A 21,847-nucleotide genomic window follows, 5' to 3' on the forward strand; every position below is an offset into this window, starting at 1 on the left:
GGTAAAGGACTGTGCAAGCTTTGGGGATGCTGATGGAAATTATGAATGTGAAAATGATCAAAAATGCTGATGGTAACTGGCAACTTTTTTTCAAAAAAACTGGCAGGAAAGAATTAATTATAGTAGTTTAAACTAATTAACAAATTCAAAGGTATGTGTGTGTGTGTGTGTTTACTTTATGATTATCTAAGAAGAAAATTAAGAAAAATTACAAGAAAATACAAGAGAAATCAAAGATACATTTGATAATGTAAAATGTAACATTGTTTTATTATTTTTCTATTTTGTTTTCAAATAAGTTTAACTTGGCTTGAATTTTCTTTTTTTCCTTTTTTCTGTCTTTTTCTTTTTAAACAAATGTGTTATTTGTTTATTACTACTACTATTGTAATGAATAAAATTTAGATAAATAAAAATAAGCTAAAACGAATCATTTTTAAATGGCAATTGTTATCTTTTTTTTTCTTTTTTATCTATATCTATTTCTATATCTATGTCTATTTTTATCTTTATATATTAAATTCTGTTTTAAATCGTTATTTAGTGAAAAGTAGATTATCATAATTATTATTTAAAAAAATAGCGAATGGCATAATATAAATATATGAAATTTTGTAAATTTAATGAATTAATTTACAGTTACAATCAGTCAAAAGTTTTTGAACAGTAAGAATTTTTAATGCTTTTTGAAAGAAGTCTCTTCTGCTCACCAAGCCTGCAATTTTGATCCAAATTACAGAAAAACAGTACAATTTTGAAATATTTTTACCATTTGAAATAACTGTTTTGTATTTGAATATATTTTAAAATGTAATTTGTTCCTGTGATTTCAATTTTCAATTCTTTGCATCTTTACTCCAGTCACATGATCCTTCAGAAATCATTCTAATATTCTAATATGCTGGTCAAAAAACATTTATTATTATTATTATTATTATTATTATTATTATGTTGAAAACAGCTGAGTAGCCTGAATTTTTTCAGGTTTCTTTAGAAACAGAAAGTTCAGAAGAACAGCATTTATCCAAAATAGAAATCTTTTGTAAAATTATAAATGTCTTTATCGTCTCTTTTGATAAATGTAAGCATCCTTGCTAAATAAAAGTATAAATTACTGTAATTTATAGAAAAAAATATATAGACTGGTATAGCGTATAATGTTACAGCAGCCTTTTATTTCAGATAAATCCTGATCTTTGGATCTTTCAATTCATCAAAGAATCCTGAAATGTGTTTGACTGTTTTAAATATTGATAATAATAATAAAAAATGTTTCTTGAACAGCAAATCAGCATATTAGAATGATTTCTAAAGGATCATGTGACACTAAAGACTGGAGTAATGATGCTAAAAATGTAGCTTTTATCACAGGAATAAATTACATTTTAAAATATATTAAAATAGAAAGCATTTATTTTAGATAGTAAAAGTGAGCTGGCTGAGCAGAAGAGACTATTTCTGTCTATTATATTGTAGTTGTACATCTCTGCCTCTCCGCTGTTCCCCCACTTTATTTGAATGTAAACAGCTGGGGTGGCTTCTGCCCCTTTTCTACCCACAATGCTTTTCCTTCCAACACCCCCCTCCCCCTTCAAACACAAATTAGCCCAGCATGGGTCTGATTTCTATGGCAACCAGCAGTGTGTGAATGAGAGCGGAGAGGTTGGGGGTGTGTATGTGTGTGTGAGCTGACCAGTTGATCACTGGCTCGTTTTGGACATACACTCGCTTAAAGCTGCTGACGGTCACAGGATGAGAAAGGACACTTTACTGTACAGTAAGAGATCATATATTATAAAAAGCAATTGTTCAGATGATTACATTGTAGCTGTAGAAGAACAGAAGTGATGTATTGATGTTTAGACAGATGCTGGGAGTTTAGACAGATGTTTGAACTGCTTTGTTTTGACATAGGCTTCAATTATGTGAGTGATCAGATGTGTGTTTACCTGAAGATACCTGCAGATGCTTTTTAAAGTTTTGCGTAGTAAAGAGCAGATTTATGAAAACTGTTTGCGAAAACTCTGGTGATTTTGATTCTTAAAAGGATAGTTCACCCAAAAATGAATATTTTTGTTCGTCCACTTGACCTTAATGACTTCTGTTAAACATAAAAAACTGAAAAACTGTTTTTGTCCATACAGTGAAAGTCAATGGGGTCCAAAACAACATTGGACCCCTGTGACTTTCACTGTTTATAAAATAAACATTCATCAGGTTTGGAACAACATGTGGATGATTAAATGACAGAATAGTCATTTTGAGGAACTATCCCTTTAAATATGTTTTATATGTTGGTAGTATTTGTTTTCCTGGGAGACGATTAAAGAGAGATGTTGTCCCTTCCCCCCGTGAAGCGCTCTGACATTGATCCTGTCTGCTTCCTGTGACTTGTGCTGCATGTATCAGTATGTTAATGTGCCTCTGACTATAATGAATGATTGTGTGAGTGCGAGTGTGTGTGTGTGTGTTGGTATTGACCTTGCTCTCACAGAGCTCATTCAGCACTCATCTCCTCATCTCACTTTCATTCTGGTTCATTCCTCCTTCCACAGAGATGACATTTAGAAGCGGGGATCACAGCGCCCCGTTTCCGACCTCACCCCCACACAGGGTCAGGGGTCGGGGGGAGAGGGGGTGATGATGGCCTACTTAGTGTGTTTAAAGAATGAATCCACTCAAAGCTCACCCAGTCTATATTTGAAGGCAGAATTAATTCAGCTAATTTAGATTTAGAATTTTTTTGAAATAGCAGCTGTAGTGATTTAAATTGTTACAATGTTTCTGTCTTTCTTTTGCAGATGCCTGATCAGTTTGAGCAGTCTGTAGTCCTCAACCAGCTCAGATATTCTGGGATGTTGGAGACTGTTAAAATCAGACGTTCTGGGTTTCCCGTTCGGAGGACGTTCAAAGATTTCTGTTCCAGGTTTGTCCCCTAAACACAACAAACTTACATATTCTTGTTACTTTTATTTGTGCAGGACAGTTTAATCGCCGTTTTATTTTTTATTTGTCAGGTACTGTGTGTTGATGAGGGGTTTGGCTTTGTCAGATGAGCCAAAGGAGCGGTGCCTCCTTCTGCTGCAACTTTATGACAACAATAGTGCTGAATGGCAGCTGGGGAAAAGCAAAGTAAGCAACATCATGTTTTCTGGATATTTACTTAGACATGTGTGACTTTGTGGGTTGCTGGCATGAAATACGTTTGGTTTTTCATAATACAGTTTAATCAGTTAATCAGTTTTAGCAGCAATGATAATTGATTTTTGATTATTAGAGAAAGACTACATCACATTAAATTTATTTTATACAGCTGAGGTCAAAAGTTAACATCCCCCAGAATCTACAAAATGTTAATTATTATACCAAAATAAGAGGGATCATACAAAATGCATTTTATTGTTTATTTAGTACTGACCTGAATAAGATATTTCACATAAAAGATGTTTACATATAGTTTACAAAACAAATTATAATAAAATTTATAAAAATGACCCCGTTCAAAAGTTTACATCCTCTTGATTCTTAATACTCTGTTGTTACCTGAATGATCCACAGCTGTGTTTTTTTATTTTGTGATAGTTGTTCATGAGTCCCTTGTTTGACCTGAATAGTTAAACTGTCTGCTGTTCTTCAGAAAAAATTCTTCAGGTCACACAAATTCTTTGGTATTTCAGCATTTTTGTGAATTTGAACCCTTTCCAACAATGAATGTATGATTTTGAGATCTATCTTTTCACACTAAGGACAACAGAGGGACTTATATTCAACTATTACAGAAGGTTCAAACGCTCACTGATGCTCCAGAAGGAAAAACAATGCATTAAGAGCCTGGGGGTGTAAACTTTTGAACAGAATGAAGATGTATACATTTTTCTTATTTTGCCTAAATATCATATTTTTTCATTTAGTACTGCCCTTCAGAAGCTATAGAAGATACTTCAATGTTTCCCAGTAGATAAAATAAGTTAAATTCACCCTAATCTTCAAATTGTGTTTCCTGATGGATCTTAAAATCATACAGTCATTGTTGGAAAGGGTTAAAATGCAAACATTCTGGAAAAGCAAAGAATTTGTGGGACCTGAAGGATTTTTCTGAAGAACAGCAGGCAGTTTAACTGTTTAGGAAAAACAAGGGAATCATAAACAACCATCACTAAACAAAAAAAACTGTGGATTATTAATGTAAGAACACCATAATAAGAATCAATAATAAGGGGATGTAAACTTTTGAACAGGGTAATTTTTATAAATTCAACAGTTTTTTTTTTTTCTTGTGGACTATATTTAAACATATTTTATATTTTATTTTATTCAGCTCAATACTAAATAAACAATAACATGCATTTTGTATGATCCTCTTATTTTGGTCAAATAATGAACACTTTGCAGATTCTAAAAGGGGAGTGTAAACTGTAAAAAGGCAGACAGTGACTAATTTAATTAACTGGTGACCAGCTACAGAACCTATGATTATATTCTCCTTTTTACAGTCATAAACTTTAAAAAAGGTGACCATAAACTTTTTAATGCATCAACTGCCTAGAATGCTGAATAAGATAAGCAAAGGTTGCATGTCATGATCTATTATGAATAATGCCTATACATTGATTGTTTTTAGGTGTTCATGAGAGAAAGTTTGGAGCTGCGGTTAGAGAAACAAAGAGAAACAGAAGTGCTCAAAGCGGCTTCAATTATTCAAGCTCATATACTGGGCTACAGAGCACGGTAAACACATTTACATGCATATTCAAACACGCTCACTTACAGTTGGTGCCAACTCTCATGTACTCACTCTGTTTTGTACTCTCTGCCCTCTGCTGGTTATAGGAAGCAGTACAGGTGGTTGTTGCAGTGCATTGTTATCATTCAGAAAAACTACCGCGCATTGTATTGGCGGCGGCGCTTCCAGATGATGCGCTGGGCCACCATCACCCTACAGAAGAGGCTCCGAGGGCAAAAGGCACGACGGCTCTACATTCACCTTCTAGAGGAGAAGAGGAAGAGGGAAGATGAAGAAGAAGAGAGGAGAAGAAGAGAAGAGCAGGAGGCACTAGAGAGGTAGGCAGTTCAATTGCCTGTAGTACTATACCTACATTTGTTTATACAGTTTGTTTCTAAGTTTCTGATTTTGTTGTGATGTTTTTTTTTGTCAGAGAGAGACAGCGCATGGAGTTGGAGCTCCTAGCACAAGCAGTTAGTGAAATATCTATCTATCTGTATATCTGTCTGTCTGTCTGTCTGTCTGTCTGTCTGTCTGTCTGTCTGTCTGTCTGTCTGTCTAGTGTGTGTGTGTGTGTGTGTGTGTGTGTGTGTCTGTCTGTCTGTCTGTCTGTCTGTCTGTCTGTCTGTCTGTCTGTCTGTCTGTCTGTCTGTCTGTCTGTCTGTCTAGTGTCTGTCTAGTGTGTGTGTGTGTGTGTGTGTGTGTGTGTGTGTGTGTGTGTGTGTGTGTGTGTGTGTGTGTGTGTGTCTGTCTGTCTGTCTGTCTGTCTGTCTGTCTAGTGTCTGTCTAGTGTGTGTGTGTGTGTGTGTGTGTGTGTGTGTGTGTGTGTGTGTGTGTGTGTGTGTGTGTGTGTGTGTGTGTCTGTCTGTCTGTCTGTCTGTCTGTCTGTCTGTCTGTCTGTCTGTCTGTCTGTCTGTCTAGTGTGTGTCTGTCTGTCTGTCTGTCTGTCTGTCTGTCTGTCTGTCTGTCTGTCTAGTGTCTGTCTGTCTGTCTGTCTGTCTGTCTGTCTGTCTGTCTGTCTGTCTGTCTGTCTGTCTGTCTGTCTGTCTGTCTGTCTAGTGTGTGTGTGTGTGTGTGTGTGTGTGTGTGTGTGTGTGTGTGTGTGTGTGTGTGTGTGTGTGTGTGTGTGTGTCTGTCTGTCTGTCTGTCTGTCTGTCTGTCTGTCTAGTGTCTGTCTAGTGTGTGTGTGTGTGTGTGTGTGTGTGTGTGTGTGTGTGTGTGTGTGTGTGTGTGTGTGTGTGTGTCTGTCTGTCTGTCTGTCTGTCTGTCTGTCTGTCTGTCTGTCTGTCTGTCTGTCTAGTGTGTGTGTGTCTGTCTGTCTGTCTGTCTAGTGTCTGTCTGTCTGTCTGTCTGTCTGTCTGTCTGTCTGTCTGTCTGTCTGTCTGTCTGTCTGTCTGTCTGTCTGTCTGTCTAGTGTGTGTGTGTGTGTGTGTGTGTGTGTGTGTGTGTGTGTGTGTGTGTGTGTGTGTGTGTGTGTGTGTGTGTGTGTGTGTGTGTCTGTCTGTCTGTCTGTCTGTCTGTCTGTCTAGTGTGTGTGTGTGTGTGTGTGTGTGTGTGTGTGTGTGTGTGTGTGTGTGTGTGTGTGTGTGTGTGTGTGTGTGTGTCTGTCTGTCTGTCTGTCTGTCTGTCTGTCTGTCTGTCTGTCTGTCTGTCTGTCTGTCTAGTGTGTGTGTGTGTGTGTGTGTGTGTGTGTGTGTGTGTGTGTGTGTGTGTGTGTGTGTGTGTGTGTGTGTGTGTGTGTGTGTGTGTCTGTCTGTCTGTCTGTCTGTCTGTCTGTCTGTCTAGTGTCTGTCTAGTGTGTGTGTGTGTGTGTGTGTGTGTGTGTGTGTGTGTGTGTGTGTATCTATTTGTCTGTCTGTCTGTCTGTCTGTCTGTTTATATATTTGTATATCTATCTATCTGTCTGTCTGTCTGTCTGTCTGTCTATATATTTGTCTGTCTGTCTGTCTGTCTGTTTATATATTTGTATATCTATCTATCTGTCTGTCTGTCTGTCTGTCTGTATATTTGTCTGTCTGTCTGTCTGTCTGTCTGTCTGTCTGTAGAGAAACAATAAAAAAAATACTGTTTTGTTATTTTTTTATAAAAAAACTTATCATAGTTTGCTAATTATGAAATATTGCCATTGATACCAATGGTTATGATTATTTTTTCGTTAATTTGGTTAAAATTTGGTTTTCTTTTTAATTATTGTTGGTTTCAGTGCAGTATTCATGTGACTTATGTATAATGTTGGGTAACTCTATTTTTTTCTCTGCTATTTTTTCACAGGCAGAGGAAGCTCGAAGATTAGAGGAAAAAAATAAAAATGAGCAGATTCAAAATATCTTAACCGAGAGTGCCACACCAGTCAGTATTGTACCAGAAAGTAGCCCACTTCAGAATGACCCACCCGAGGACCTTGTACCCTTCTCTATAGCAGAGAAGTCACTGGTGGAGGAGGTGTTTGAAGAGGTGTTCGAGGGAGAGACAAACCAGGCATCGCAGGTGGAAGAGATCTTACGTTTGGAGCGTGAGATTGAAGGCCTGCGGCGACAAAAAGAAGCTCAGGAGCAGAGTCTAACCACGCAGTCGTTGCATCGCCTACAGTGGCTGCGTGATCAGGAGCTGCGCAGACTGGAAGAGGAGGCCTGCAAGGCTGCGCAACAGTTCCTCACCTCTCTCAACTTCGATGAGATCGACGAGTGTGTGCGTAACATCGAGAGCTCGATGGGAGGGTCTGGAGGCTCACAGCGGGATGTAGCCAGAGGTGAGGAAGATGAGGTGGATGAAGGCCTAGGTGGGGATGAAGATGGTTTTAAAGACTCTCCTAACCCTAGTGAGCATGGTCACTCCGATGGACAGCGTACTAGTGGAATCCGCACCAGCGATGATTCCTCAGAGGAGGATCCTTATGCAAACGATCGAATGCCTCTGCCCCCTGCTGCACCCCTCATCATACCCTCAACCTATCATCCACCGCCCTCCAGCAGTGGCTCCACCTACTCTCACGCTGTTCAGGAAGAGGAGGCGGAGCTAATCCCTCCCGATGAGGATTCTGATTATGATGCAGATGATTATGATGAAGGAGGCATCATCATGCGGCCTCCCAGCCTCCCGCCTCACAATGACCTTTGGTCACGTGACCATCGCAGCTCTTTGGCAACCAGCACCAGTGTCAGCTCAGGAGCGTATCGCTTCAGCTCAGAGGGGGCGCAATCTTCTGTGAGTTTTTCACACACATTCTGTATTTTCACAATATTGTTGTTTTTGATCAATAAATGCATCTATTAGCCCCTAATTGATCCCAATCTTTTGAATAGCAGTGTACATCACATTACTGAACTAAAATGGGTTATAAATGTTGTTTCATGTCTTCAAAAGCATGCATTTGTTTTTTCACATTTGATAGCTGATTGTGTATCTCTGTATTTTTGTCCCTCAGTTTGAAGACAGTGAAGATGACTTCGATAGGTTTGACACTGACGATGAATCATCTTACCGGCGGGATTCTGTCTACAGCTGTGTCACTCTCCCCTACTTCCACAGTTTCCTTTATATTAAAGGTAAATAGTTGCCCGCTCCTCTCTCAACACCTCTTTCTTTATTATGTTTGTTTGATTTCAGAGCTTTCGAGGCAAAGCAGTGAAATTCATATCACTTCTTCTCCAAAAATTTCTGCAGTTAACTTGAAGCCACAAACTCAACTTTGGTAGCTTTGTTTAAATGTACTTTTTAAGAAGTTAAGGTCAAAATTTAACACCCTGTCTACTCTGAACCTGTTGCAGCATTTCATTAACTGCAAGTCTAGATGTACCTATAACCTTTGTCATCATCGTATGTGTTTTGTAGGTGGCCTGTTGAACTCCTGGAAGCGTCGCTGGTGTGTGCTGAAGGATGAAACATTTCTGTGGTTCAGGAGCAGACAGGAGGCGCTCAAACAGGGCTGGCTGCTGAAGAAGGGCGGAGGCTCGTCTACACTCTCTCGACGCAACTGGAGGCGCCGCTGGTTCGTCCTGCGACAGAGCAAACTCATCTACTACGAGAATGACACAGAAGAGAGGATGAAAGGCATGCTGGACATGCATGAAGCCAAGTAAGAGCTCAGGAAGTGCACACGTTTTTACGTCATAATCAATGTGATTTTTTGGTTTGAAGCAGTACATAAAGCAGCAAAAAGACAACAAGCATAATTAATTAAATGTATGTATATTTATTTCTCTCTTTCATTTTGTGTGGTTCTGTTAGAGAGATTATTGACATAACGGGGAAGGAGAATGGGATTGACATTGTCATGCCAGGGAGAACATACCACCTTGTTGCAGAATCTGCTGAAGATTCCAGGTAAGTGTTTACATTTTATATTTTAAATAGTGTGCTTCAACCTTGATGTTTATTTCATAAATGTGTAGAATTGTTGACCTGAGGTTTTTAATCAATCTCTGCGTTGTTTGCAGTCATTGGTTCAGTGTGTTGAGTCAGGTGCACATGTCGACAGAACAGGAAATTCGAGAGATGCATGATGAACAAGCAAATCCTCAGAATGCTGTGGTAAGTATTACACACATCCACACACACACTGGGAAATCTGCAGACAGCTCATAAGATATTTAGAAAAGATGTTTTTGTTTTTAAAGGGCACACTGGATGTGGGAATGATTGATTCTGTATGTGCCTCTGACAACCCAGAAAGGTAAACAGACACACACACACACACACACACACACACACACACACAAACACCCACACACGCACTTATGTGCACACTCTGTTCTCTCTCTGCCTTGTTGTTATGGAAAATAAAAACTTTAAAAGATAGTATAATGCATTAGTGAACTGCACTTTTTAAAATTATTAATATATTTTACATTATATATAATTTATGTTACGTTATTATATTTGATTTATATTAAATATATATAATAAATACAAATGCTACCAGTCAAAAGTTTTAGATTTTTTATGTTTTTAAAAGAAGTCTCTTCTGCTCACCAAGCCTGCCTTTATTTGATCCAAAGTACAGCAAAAATAGTAAAATTTTGAAATATTTTTACCATTTAAAATAATTGTTGTCTATATAATTATATTTTAAAATGAATTTGAAGTTATTCCTGTGATTTCAAAGTTTAATTTTTAGCATCATTACTCCAATCCTTCAGAAATCATTCTAATATTCTGATTTGCTGCTAAAAAAAAACATTTATTATTATTATTGTGTTGAAAACAGCTGAGTAGAATTTTTTTTTCAGGTTTCTTTGATGAATAGAAAGATTAGAAGAACAGCATTTACCTAAAATAGAAATCATTCTTAACATTATAAATGTCTTTATCATCAGTTTTGATCAGTTTAAAGCATCCTTGCTAAATAAAAGTACACATTTTTATAATTTCTTTCCCAAAAAATGCTGACCCCAAGCTTTTGAATGGTTTAGTGTACAATGTTGCAAAAGCTTTTTATTTCAGATAAATGCTAATCTTTGGATCTTCCTATTAATCAAATAATTCTGGTAAAATTAACTCAACTGTTTTAAATATTAATAATAATAATAAATGTTTCTTGAACAACAAATCAGCATATTACAATGATTTCTGAAGGATCATGTCACAATTAAAATCTGGAGTAATGATGCTGAAAATGTAGCTTTGATCACAGGAATAAATTACATTTATATACAGTTATTTTAAATAGTAAAAATTGAAAAAAAAAAATTTCTTTTATTCATAATGAATATTGTTGGTTTAATGCAAATTGTTTGTGATGCTCCTCATTTGTAAGTCACTTTGCATAAGGTCATCTGCCAAATGAATATAAATGTTTTAACCTAATCTCACAGTTACCATTTTTTTTTTTACCATTTTTATGCAACCATACCGTTGCATAGTCATGTACAGACATTAAAATATTTTAAATGTTTCTGCTTTTTTCTCTATCCAGGCCAAATGCCTTTGTTATAATCACAGCCCACCGTGTGCTACATTGCATGGCTGAATCAGCAGAAGAAATGCATCACTGGATTACACTGCTCCAACGCACGAAAGGAGACACACGGGTGCAGGGACAAGAGTTCATCATCAGGGGTGAGAGGCCAAAAGCCATGCTCAGTTATTAACGGATTGTCTGAAAATTATTTTAACATTCAGTTCATTGCTGTTCAGTGCAAAGCTGCAGTTATTTTCTCAGTGTATGAGAAAGTTTCACCACTCTTTCTTGTCATAGTGAACCAAAATGAACAAAAAAAATGTATTCTGATGTATTTTTGAATGCTTAATATTAACATTCATATAATTTAAGTGTTTTGATTTCATATAATTTTAGTGTTGAGAACTTTTTCGAGTTGTCGCATATTTTTGGATTAAATTGTATACAAGTTATATGTAATACATACTTGACAGTTTTTGAAGAAGATGGTTATTTACCATTTTGACAAATAAAGGGTAAAATTTCATGTTCACTGCATTAGGCCTTTGTCTGCAAATTTAAAATGTAAAAAATGTTTAATCTTTTTCTGTCGGTTTCTCTCTTTGTTTCTCTCTCCAGGTTGGCTGTATAAAGAGATTCGGGGCAGCAGTCGTGGGAATCTTAAGTTGAAGAAGCGCTGGTTTGTGCTGACTCACAATTCTGTGGACTATTATAAAAGCTCAGAGAGAAACGCTCTTAAACTGGGCTCTTTAGTGCTTAACAGCCTCTGCTCTGTGATCGTTCCTGATGAGAGAGTCTTCAGAGAGACTGGTTAGCACACTTATATGCACACATAAACAACAGTTAGTATACCAACAAACCTGTACATCTTTCTCAGACTCTAACTTCTATTTGTGTGTGTTTAGGCTACTGGAATGTGAGCGTGTTTGGCCGTAAGCATTCATATAGGCTATACTCTAAGCTGCAAACGGAGGCTAGTCGATGGGCCAACGCTGTACAAACCGTCATCGACAGCAAACCACTTATGGATACACCCACACAACAACTTATACAGGACATCAAGGTAACACGCATACACATGCTCATACATTTATGGTTTTGTAACACTTTCTTGAAATACTGTTGTAATTGCTTACATTTCAGGAGAACTGTCTGAATTTAGAAGTGGTCGAGCAGATTTACAAGAGGAACCCAATACTGCGTTACACACACCACCCTCTACATACAGCTCTCCTGCCTTTACCCTATGGAGATGCACAGCAAAGCTGTAAGTAAAACACACACACACACACACACACATATGCATATATGCTTAAATAAACCCTAACCTTTAAAACATTCTCTATATGTATGTTTTAGCCGACAAAGGGAGAAGTTACGGCACGCTGCAGGCTGAGGCCCTCAAGCTCTTCAATATTCTTCATCAACTAGAAACCGAGGACAGTCCCATCACTCACATCCAGGGGCTTCTGCAGACAGCTCATGACCTGCGACCCTTAAGAGATGAACTCTTCTGTCAGCTCATCAAACAGACAACACACCACCCTAAGCCTGCTGGCCCCGCCCACATTTGTGGTTGGCGAATCATAGCCTGCATGTGCTGCACCTTTAGCCCCGCCTCCAGAAGTGTTCTCAAATACCTGAAATTTCACTTCAAGAGGTCAGTGAGATTTTGTGAGAGTTTGTATATGGAGTACTTTCTTTTGTCACACTGCTTAAAAGATTATTAGAGAGAAATTAGAAATTAAAAGATCAATTTGCTTGCAAAACCTGCCTACCTGCAAAGTACACTATCGTTCAGTTCTGTTTTTTGGATTTAATTCTATTCATCAAGGTGGCATTAAATTGACCGAAAGTGATATTAGAGACATTAATAATGTTACATAATATTTCTATTTCAAATCAATACTGTTCTAAACTCAAAATCACGGTTTCCACAAAATCATTAAGCAGCACAACTAAACATTGATAAGAAATGTTTTTTGAGAAGCAAAATTCTGCATATTAGAATGATTTCTGAAGGATCACGTAACACTGAAGACTGGCGTAATGACGCTGAAAATTCAGCTACTCGTATGCAACTATTACAGAAGGTTCAAACGCTCACTGATGCTTCAGAAGAAAACACGATGCATTAAAAGCTGGGGGGTGAAAACTTTTTGAATTTGAAGATTAATTTAACTTATTTTGTCTTCTGGGAAACATGTAAGTATCTTCTATAGCTTGTGAAGGGCATTACCAAATGAAAAGAATATGATATTTTGGCAAAATAAGAACAATGTACACGCATTTATTCTGTTCAAAAGTTTTCACCCCCTGGCTCTTAATGCATTGTGTTTCCTTCTGAAGCATCAGTGAGCGTTTGAACCTTCTGTAATAGTTGCATATAAGTCCCTCAGTTGTCCTCAGTGCGAAAAGAAGGATCTCAAAAACATACAGTCATTGTTGGAAAGGGCTTAAATACACAAAAATGCTGAAAAACCAAAGAATTTGTGGGATTTTTCTAACGAACAGCAGGCAGTTTAACTGTTCAGGACAAACCAAGGACTTAAAAAAACAAAAAAACACAGCTGTGGATCATTCAGGAAACAACACAGTATTAAGAATCAAGCTAACTTTTGAACAGGGTCATTTTTATAAATTCAATTCAATTCAGTAATCAATTTAACAGCACTAATCCTTATTAAAAACCATGGCTGATTATGTCATAATGAACATACCCAATGAGAGGGAGATAAATAGATTTTATCACAACTGATTATACTGTGACTGATTTTCTCCTCAGGACACGAGAGCTGTATCCAGGCACTGAGATGGAACGGTACGCTGCCTTCTCCCAAGAAGCCTTGCGGCACGTGCGTGGACGTGAATATGTTCCTTCGCAGGAGGAGCTGAGGGCCATACTGAGCAGACAGGAAATGACATCCACAGTTTACTGCCACGGTGGCGGGTCCTGCAAAATTACCATTAACTCACACACAACTGCAGGAGAGGTACGTAAACACATCCACACACACATGCATGGGAGCTCCAGAATAATATTAACCTGTACATGTGTGTGTCTGATGCTCTCTAGGTGGTTGAGAAGCTGCTGAAGGGCCTCTCAATGGAGGACAGTAAGAACATGTTTGCTTTGTTTGAACATAACGACAGCACAGACCGAGCCATAGAAAGCAGGACTGTGGTGGCCGACATCCTCGCTAAGTTTGAAAAGTGAGTCTCAACTTGATTTAAGAGTTAGATGTTTTTTGATCACAGGAATAAATTACATTTTAAAATATATTCAAATAGAAAACAATTATTTTAAATAGTAAAAATATTTCAAACTTTTACTGGTTTTGCTGTACTCCGGATTAAATAAATGCAGGCTTGGTGAGCAGAAGAGACTTCTTAAAACACATAAAAAATCTGTATATATACACACATATACTTTATTGATTGATATGTAAGTAAGAGAGTAAGAGAGTGGGTCTCTCCTCAGTTTAAGGCTGGTGTGATTTCTGTTAGGTACTCTAAAGAGATTTTATGCATCATATTACACAGAAAATCTTTTTTATTTTATTGTATGTGAAAACATGTTGTGAAATTAATTCTCTCTCACTGTTTCTCTCAATCAGGTTGGCAAATAAAGGACAGGAAGGAGAGGACTGGAAGTTTTATTTCAAGCTTTTCTGTTTCTCAGAGCCTGAGACCGTTCCTGCTGACAGTGTGGAGTTTGCATTCATGTTTGAGCAGGTTTGATGTCACTTCAATATCTGGCCTTTTATATCGGTTAAAATTGTTTAGTCATTACAAAAAGCGGCTTTAAAAGTCAATGTGGCATCTATTTTTGATGTGAGTGCACATGCAAACAAATGCCATATGTCATGACTGTAAAAACTATAATATTTTACACATTTAAAGGGATAGTTCACCCAAAAATTCATTTACTCGCCTCCAAGTTGTTCCAAACTTTAATGAGCCTCTTCTGTTAAGCACAAAAGAAGATGTTTTGAAGAATGTTGGTAACCAAACAGTTGACTTCCATAGTATTTCACACTATGTGAATTCCACACTATAGAATTTTCATTTTTGGGTGAACTATCCCCAGTGTTGGGCAGTAGCGTCGCTACAAGTAGTAACGCTACTAGCTTAACTACATTTCTCAGTAGCGTGGTGGTAGCGTCGCTGTTTTCTGAATCAAATAGCTTTTCAGTAGCTAAGCTATTATTTTGATCAAGTAACGCGGTAGCGTCAACAAAAGCTACAAGCTATATATTGTTCTATACTTTAAGCTCAAATCGGAAATATAACTGCTACGGATCACTGATCCTGGGTCAGTAAGCGACGCCACCGCCACTAAACCTCGTGATGCCATTGGCTCATTAAACTGTCAGTCAAACCGTATTATTCCTCCCGCCTCTCTCGTGAATGAAGTGCGGCACGCAGTTTGAAGCATCTCAGCGTGTTTGCAGACTTGAGGTAAATAAAGAAGTGTTGATTGAAAGTACATTTATAAAGGCTAATGTTTTTTTTTTTTTTTTTGCATTCGAAGATATGAGAAAAGTGTGTCTTAGTCTAGCACTGGTTGTCGAGACTTTTGTTGTCGATATTTTAGCTAAATGTCAGAAAAAAACTGAGCGCCCACATAGCAACAGAAAACTGTATAATCTGCAATGCTAGTGATGGGCGCCTTGATTTTAGTATTTGAAGCAGGCTAGTGCTCTGGGAAGATCTCAAACTCAGAAGTACAAGATGGGCAGAGAGTGGGTGTCAAATTCATGGCGAAAGGCAAAATATTTCGGTTCGTTAGTAAAAACAAACAAACAAAAAACGACCAGGTTCCATAGCAAAATAAGAATGAAACCGTGTTCTAGTCTAAACGAATTATAATAATCTTTGCTAATATTCTGAATACTTCAAACTGCTTTGGACTTTGCAGTAGCAAATTATGCCTTTACTATGACCAACATGACAGAATATGATATTCAGCTGTTTGGTCGCGCTGGTGTCTTACGTGTCTTACGCGCACACTATGTTCATTTGAAAAATAAAACACAGTCACCCAAAAGTTACACTAGTCAATTTAAATAGTGTGTATAACATGCAGTTCAGCATGACCACCGGTCCTGTGGCACATTTTTGCTCATCATGATATTTTCCGTCGACGTGCATGAAGTACAAAGCTTACCCAATGCATAATAATTTTGCTTCAAATACATTGCAGATATGGAAACATTTGTATTTGTGGCAAGAGAGGTAGTCTACATAAGCCCATCTTTACTTTCACATTTAATTTGTTTTGGATTGTTTAGGCAAATTTATTTATTTATTTATTTCATCATTGTTCTGTTCTGAATAAGATTAAAGTTAAAGGATTTGTTGTGGAGTGAGGGAAATAATGTCATAACATTATGCTGTAGGCCTGTTTATTTCAGAATATAATAAAATGTGACCCTGGACCACAAAACCAGTCTTAAGTCGCTGGGGTATATTTGTAGCAATAGCCAAAAATACATTGTATGGGTCAAAATTATTGATTTTTCTTTTATGTCAAAAATCATTAGGAAATTAAGTAAAGATCAAGTTACATTAAGATTTTTTTGTAAAATTCCTACTGTAAACCTATCAAAATGTAATTTTTGATTAGTAATATGCATTTTTAAGAACTTAATTTGGGCAACTTTAAAGGTGATTTTCTCAGTATTTTGATTTTTTTGCACCCTTAGATTCCAGATTTTCAAATAGATGTATCTCGGCCAAATATTGTCCTATCCTAACAAACTATACATCAATAGAAAGCTTATTTATTGAGCTTTCATATGATGTATATATCTCAGTTTTGTAAAATTTAACCTTATGACTGGTTTTGTGGTCCAGGGTCACAAATGTGACTTATAGGCCTAGCCGCTGTGACCTGTCGGTTAAATTTTTACGTTAATGCATTTTACCTTCTGCAAACGAAAATAGCCGCTTGATTCGGTTATATATTCTTACTGTCAGTTAACAAATTTACAATAGAATTTAGCTTTGCTTCCCAGATAGTAACAGAGTCTGGGCCAAATCTGGCTTACATTCCATACTTGTCTTTTATTCACAGTCTTGACTGCAAAAGTTTGTGATTTGTTTTTATTTTTGTATTTGTTATGTACTATAGATTCTGACAATTAAAAAAATCAGGCTCCTGTATTCATGAAATCAATCACTATCTTTGTTCAAACACGGCAGTAAATTAAAGTGCTGTTTTTGTGCGGTCTGTCATATTTTAGTAGCTATATACAACAAATCTACAGCGCTTCCTTTAGGCTATTTATTACGAAGCTGTCAACACTGTAAACTCTGACAACATGCAATCAGTTGACGAACACCCATCCATATATAGACTATGTTATTCAATAATATGTATAAAATTATTTTATTTACAAATTTTGTGTTTTCCCTGTTTTATTCGTTTAATATTGTGAGACTGGTGCCATTGCTTTTTTGTTTTTATTTTTTTCAAGAAAGAATTCAACCCCCCAGAATATGAGATAAATCCAGCCCTGTACATGATACAGATTTTTGTTGCCAAATTGGTTTGGAAGAGTGGTTGAATAAACAATTAAACTGAACGTGTATGCCTGTATGACTGACAATTTAATTGATCACTGAGAGAGCACTGACTTTGTATGATGTTGGTTCAATAGAAAAATGAAATTTTAAAAAATAGCTTAGATGTAGTGAACTACTTTTGCCATGATGCTGTAGCTTAGCTTGCTACATTACCAAAGGCTGTAGCTTTAGTGTAGTTAAGCTTCATTTAATGAAGAGTAACTGTTAGCTTAGCTCACTACATTTTCAAAGTAGCTTGCCCATCACTGACTATCCCTATAAGTATGCATGTACATACTTTTTAATAATGCATCTAACAGATCTTAGGTCAGTGTTTAACAAATGCAATGTCTCTTTCTCTCTCTCAGGCCCATGAAGCTGTCATTAGGGGTCAGTATCCTGCTCCAGAAGAGACTTTGCAATTTCTGGCTGCTCTTCGGCTCCAATATCTATTGGGAGACTACACCACCCAGAGTGCCTTGCCTGAGTTGGAGCAGGTGTTCCCTATGGATCGCCTGCGTGCTAGGGTACAGCAGTCCGCACGATGCTTTGCATCTGGCACTCCATCCGCAGAAAGAAAAAGGGGTAGTTTTCTGGAAGGCACGCTAAGGCGGAGCTTCCGAGGGACACTTGGGCGACAACGCCAAGGGGAGGGGCCTGGGGCCATAGAGGCGTGGCTACAAGATGAAAAGGCGGGGCTGAGAAGTTGCTTGGTGGAGAAATGGCGCAAACTGCAGGGAATGGAACAGGACCAAGCCATGAAAAAATACATGAGTCTCATCAAGGAGTGGCAGGGTTATGGATCAACCCTCTTTGATGTGGAGGTATGTACGCACATATACACACATGTGATCTATCACCCAGAAGTGTTGCTGAATAAATTCTCTCTGTTTGTCAGTGTATGGACAGTGTGTATCCTGGAGAGCTGTGGTTGGGCGTGAGTCGTAAGGGGGTGTGTGTGTACAAGCGAGGGGAGGCGTGGCCTCTGGAGGTGTTTCTCTACGAAGTCATTCTGTCCTTTGGTGCACCACAGCCTAACATCTACAAGATCAGCGTGGAGGGACGAGAGCTGCTCTTCAGCACTAACATGGTACAAACTTTCTATATTTACTTACATGCTCCCACAATAAACAACCCTAAATTCATCATTTATAGTACCTTATTGGCTCATTAGTGAGTGATCATTTGAGTTGGAAATGACCCAAAAATGAAAATTCATTAATTTCATTAATTTCATTAAAATTCATTCATTTCATCATTTAATTCATTAATTAAAGTCATTAATTAATCACCCTCATGTCGTTCCAAACCTGTAAAATCTTGGTTCATATTCGAAACACAAATTAAGATAATTTTGATTAAATTTGACAGCTTTCTGACCCTGCATGGACAGAAACACAACTGAAATGTTTTATGACCCAGAAAGGTAGTAAGCAAATCGATAAAATAGTCGATTGACAATTGTTTGTTTAACAATTTCTTCTCTTCTGTATTAGTCTTCGCTGCCATTTATGAGAGTGACATGACACATGCATGTATTATCATAGCTTCGTGAAATTACAGTTGAACCACTGATGTCACATGGGCTATTTTATAAATGTGACCCTGGACCACAAAACCAGTCTTAAGTCGCTGGGGTATATTTGTAGCAATAGCCAAAAATACATTGTATGGGTCAAAATGATTGATTTTTCTTTTATGTCAAAAATCATTAGGAAATTAAGTAAAGATCATGTTCCATGAAGATTTTTTGTAAAATTCCTACTGTAAACCTATCAAAATGTAATTTTTGATTAGTAATATGCATTGTTAAGAACTTAATTTGGAGAACTTTAAAGGTGATTTTCTCAGTATTTAGATTTTTTTGCACCCTCAGATTCCAGATTTTCAAATAGATGTATCTCGGCCAAATATTGTCCTATCCTAACAAACCATACATCAATAGAAAGCTTATTTATTGAGCTTTCATATGATGTATATATCTCAGTTTTGTCAAATTTTACCTTATGACTGGTTTTGTGGTCCAGGGTCACAAATGTCCTTACTACTTTTGTAGGCCTTGAAAATGTCAGTTGTGTTGCTGTCTATGCAGGGTCAGAAAACTCTCGGATTTCATCAGAAATATGTTGATTTTGTGTTCCGAAAATGAATGAAGGTCTTACGGGTTTTGAACGACATCACATGAGGGTGAGCAATTATTGACAGAATTTTCATTTTTGGGTGACTCACTCCAGACTCAGTCCGACTGAATCATTTAACTCATCAGTGAGTTTTTATCTTGGGAATTGCAGCTAGAATCAGTCCATTTATGAATGAATCATTCAGTGTGGTTTGTGAATCATTTCAGTGGGTTCATTGAAAGAAAAGTCAGCTCAGAAGAATGATTCATCATAGAGTGATGATATAAATGTAGTGGAAAAAATTTAAGATGTAATGCATTGATATGCAGTGTTTCCCAAAACAGTACAGTAATAAAGTAATAATGCTTCGTCAATGTCCACCATTGCCAGCAAATCACCCATAACACCCAAGTTTTACACAGGACAACTCCTCACAATTACTTTTGAAAATATTAAAACAGTCAATGTGTTATTTTAATTATTTATTTGGTCATTATGAAGGCCAAAATGTTCATGTTTCTTCCAGGATTATTATTTTTGGTAGCTAAAACAGTAAAAAACATTATTTATATTTATATATATAAAAAATAAATAAATAAAACATTGACTTAAAATAAAATACATAAAAAATTGTAACATTTTATATCAGTTAAAAAGGCAACATTTCTCACTTTTGTTGAAAATTATTATAATAATATTAAAAATAATAATAATAATTATAATACATATAAACACAATAATAATAATGATACAAAAACACAACATAATGACCAAAAACATACATTAAAAAATAAATAAATAAATATATAAATTTAAAACATTCAAAATATCAGTATAAACTAAAACAGTATATTAAAGGGGTCATTGGATGCCCATTTTCCACAAGTTGAAATGATTCTTTAGGGTATTATTGAAAAGTATATAACATACTTTAGTTAAAATTTCTCAATAGTAGTGTAAAACAACACCCTTTTTACCTTGTTGAAAACAGCTCTGTTCACAGCGACCTGTTTCGGTGCCTGCCCCTTTAAATGCTAATGAGTTCTGCTCACCCTGCCCCTCTCTTCCATGGGGTGACGAGCCGTTCTCTGAGAGACTGTAAACTTTAGCCGCATTTAGCCGTGGAACTTGCTAACTACCACAATATTAGGAAAGGATTTGCAGATTCACAAAAAACCTTTATACTCACTTCTTCTGTGGGTGAAGCTGGCATCACGAATGATTCACGTGAACATACACGCATTTAGGCAGATCAGGGGGTGCATTCCCTTCAAAAATGAAAGTAATTCTCTGCGTCTTCAGCAGCTCAGATGTCGGGAGTAAATGACAACTGCTATGTTCAATATTACATCCAACTATTACATTTTATCATTATAGGGTGGTAACATGTAAAAGTGAATTTTGCATGCGATGACCCCTTTAATGATACACAAATAACACTAAATTCCTCTTTGTTGGTTTGACTCTGTAGGTAATGGACATCGCAAAGCTCATGAAAGCTTACATCAGTCTAATAGTGAAGAAACGTTTCAGCACTTGTCAATCCATCAGCAGCCACGGCAGCAACTGGTGATCTCTCATACCTGACAGACACTTTTCATAAATGTGCCTTTGAGGTTAAGCATCAGCAAATGGGACATTTAATTATGCATTCACAAAAAAAGAGTGTGACCCTTCAATGCTAAGTGAATGCAAAGGAACCAAAGACAATGAGACACTTTTAAAGCAGACAATATCTTGTTCTCACAGACACACATTGAGTTGTGCTTGAAACTGTGCCACACATACATGTCTGTTCACTGAGCCCCATTTACGTTGTATTAACATAAGTCCAGTTGCATTTCTTCGGAATTCTGCAGGCAGAAAGTCCAGTCCGAAATAACCAGCACTCAAATCCAGTGCCTTTAAAAAACACACACAGAAATATACACGCATATGCAAATGTACACACAGAGTGCCCTTTATGTCTGTTTTATATGTGCAATGTTTATAATGTATGTTATATATTTCTGAGGAGCTGTATATTTTATAAACCTTTTCTGTTGAGCTGCAGGATTGTGATAATACTATTGGATGTACTCCCTCTGGTCCTGTTATTTTTCTACTGTAAGCCTATGAAAACACTAAAACAACAGGAAAATCTTTCTCATTTTGTATCTTTACTGTGCAGTCGTTTATAGGCAATAAATATAACAAAATGCAAAGACTTACATTCATTAAAATGTTCACCCACGTTCGCTCTGTGCAGTGCAGAATGCTTTTCTCTGACAGAAGACTCTCATTTAACCGTTTTTGCATCTCTGGGACATCTGAATGAAATCTTTTGTAGGCTATGCTAATCAGCTAGCACCAAGTCACGAACGCTGGTCCAGTTTCAAGGACAGAAACGCAATGTGCCCAGCTGGACTCTGCTTAGGAAGATTTTCAATGTGCTTATGATGTTTAAACATATTTGTGATTTATTCACTCCTAACATTTTATAATATTATAACATTACACGTCATATCGGTCTTTAATAGCTTCTGAAATCAGCCA

The 21,847-nt window shown here is 37.0% G+C and overlaps 1 protein-coding gene across 1 annotated transcript in view; it reads left to right on the forward strand.

Moving 5' to 3' along the window:
• Nucleotides 1-21,548, forward strand: part of myo10 (myosin X) — a 55,798-nt gene extending 34,250 nt beyond the window's left edge. Inside the window, exons 20-41 of the mRNA XM_073848491.1 lie at nt 2,802-2,926; nt 3,018-3,132; nt 4,622-4,728; nt 4,831-5,061; nt 5,157-5,196; nt 6,995-7,927; nt 8,148-8,268; nt 8,555-8,798; nt 8,951-9,046; nt 9,160-9,253; nt 9,340-9,395; nt 10,638-10,780; nt 11,241-11,432; nt 11,528-11,685; nt 11,766-11,889; nt 11,982-12,282; nt 13,408-13,615; nt 13,699-13,835; nt 14,240-14,357; nt 17,561-18,016; nt 18,091-18,282; nt 20,784-21,548. Coding sequence (XP_073704592.1) covers nt 2,802-2,926; nt 3,018-3,132; nt 4,622-4,728; nt 4,831-5,061; nt 5,157-5,196; nt 6,995-7,927; nt 8,148-8,268; nt 8,555-8,798; nt 8,951-9,046; nt 9,160-9,253; nt 9,340-9,395; nt 10,638-10,780; nt 11,241-11,432; nt 11,528-11,685; nt 11,766-11,889; nt 11,982-12,282; nt 13,408-13,615; nt 13,699-13,835; nt 14,240-14,357; nt 17,561-18,016; nt 18,091-18,282; nt 20,784-20,885 — 4,293 coding nt within the window. The 3' untranslated portion in view covers nt 20,886-21,548. The remainder of the gene's footprint in view (nt 1-2,801; nt 2,927-3,017; nt 3,133-4,621; nt 4,729-4,830; nt 5,062-5,156; nt 5,197-6,994; nt 7,928-8,147; nt 8,269-8,554; nt 8,799-8,950; nt 9,047-9,159; nt 9,254-9,339; nt 9,396-10,637; nt 10,781-11,240; nt 11,433-11,527; nt 11,686-11,765; nt 11,890-11,981; nt 12,283-13,407; nt 13,616-13,698; nt 13,836-14,239; nt 14,358-17,560; nt 18,017-18,090; nt 18,283-20,783) is intronic.
• Nucleotides 21,549-21,847: the final 299 nt, after the last annotated feature.

Source organism: Garra rufa, chromosome 10 (genome assembly GCF_049309525.1).
Source record: "Garra rufa chromosome 10, GarRuf1.0, whole genome shotgun sequence".
Lineage (NCBI taxonomy): Eukaryota > Metazoa > Chordata > Actinopteri > Cypriniformes > Cyprinidae > Garra > Garra rufa.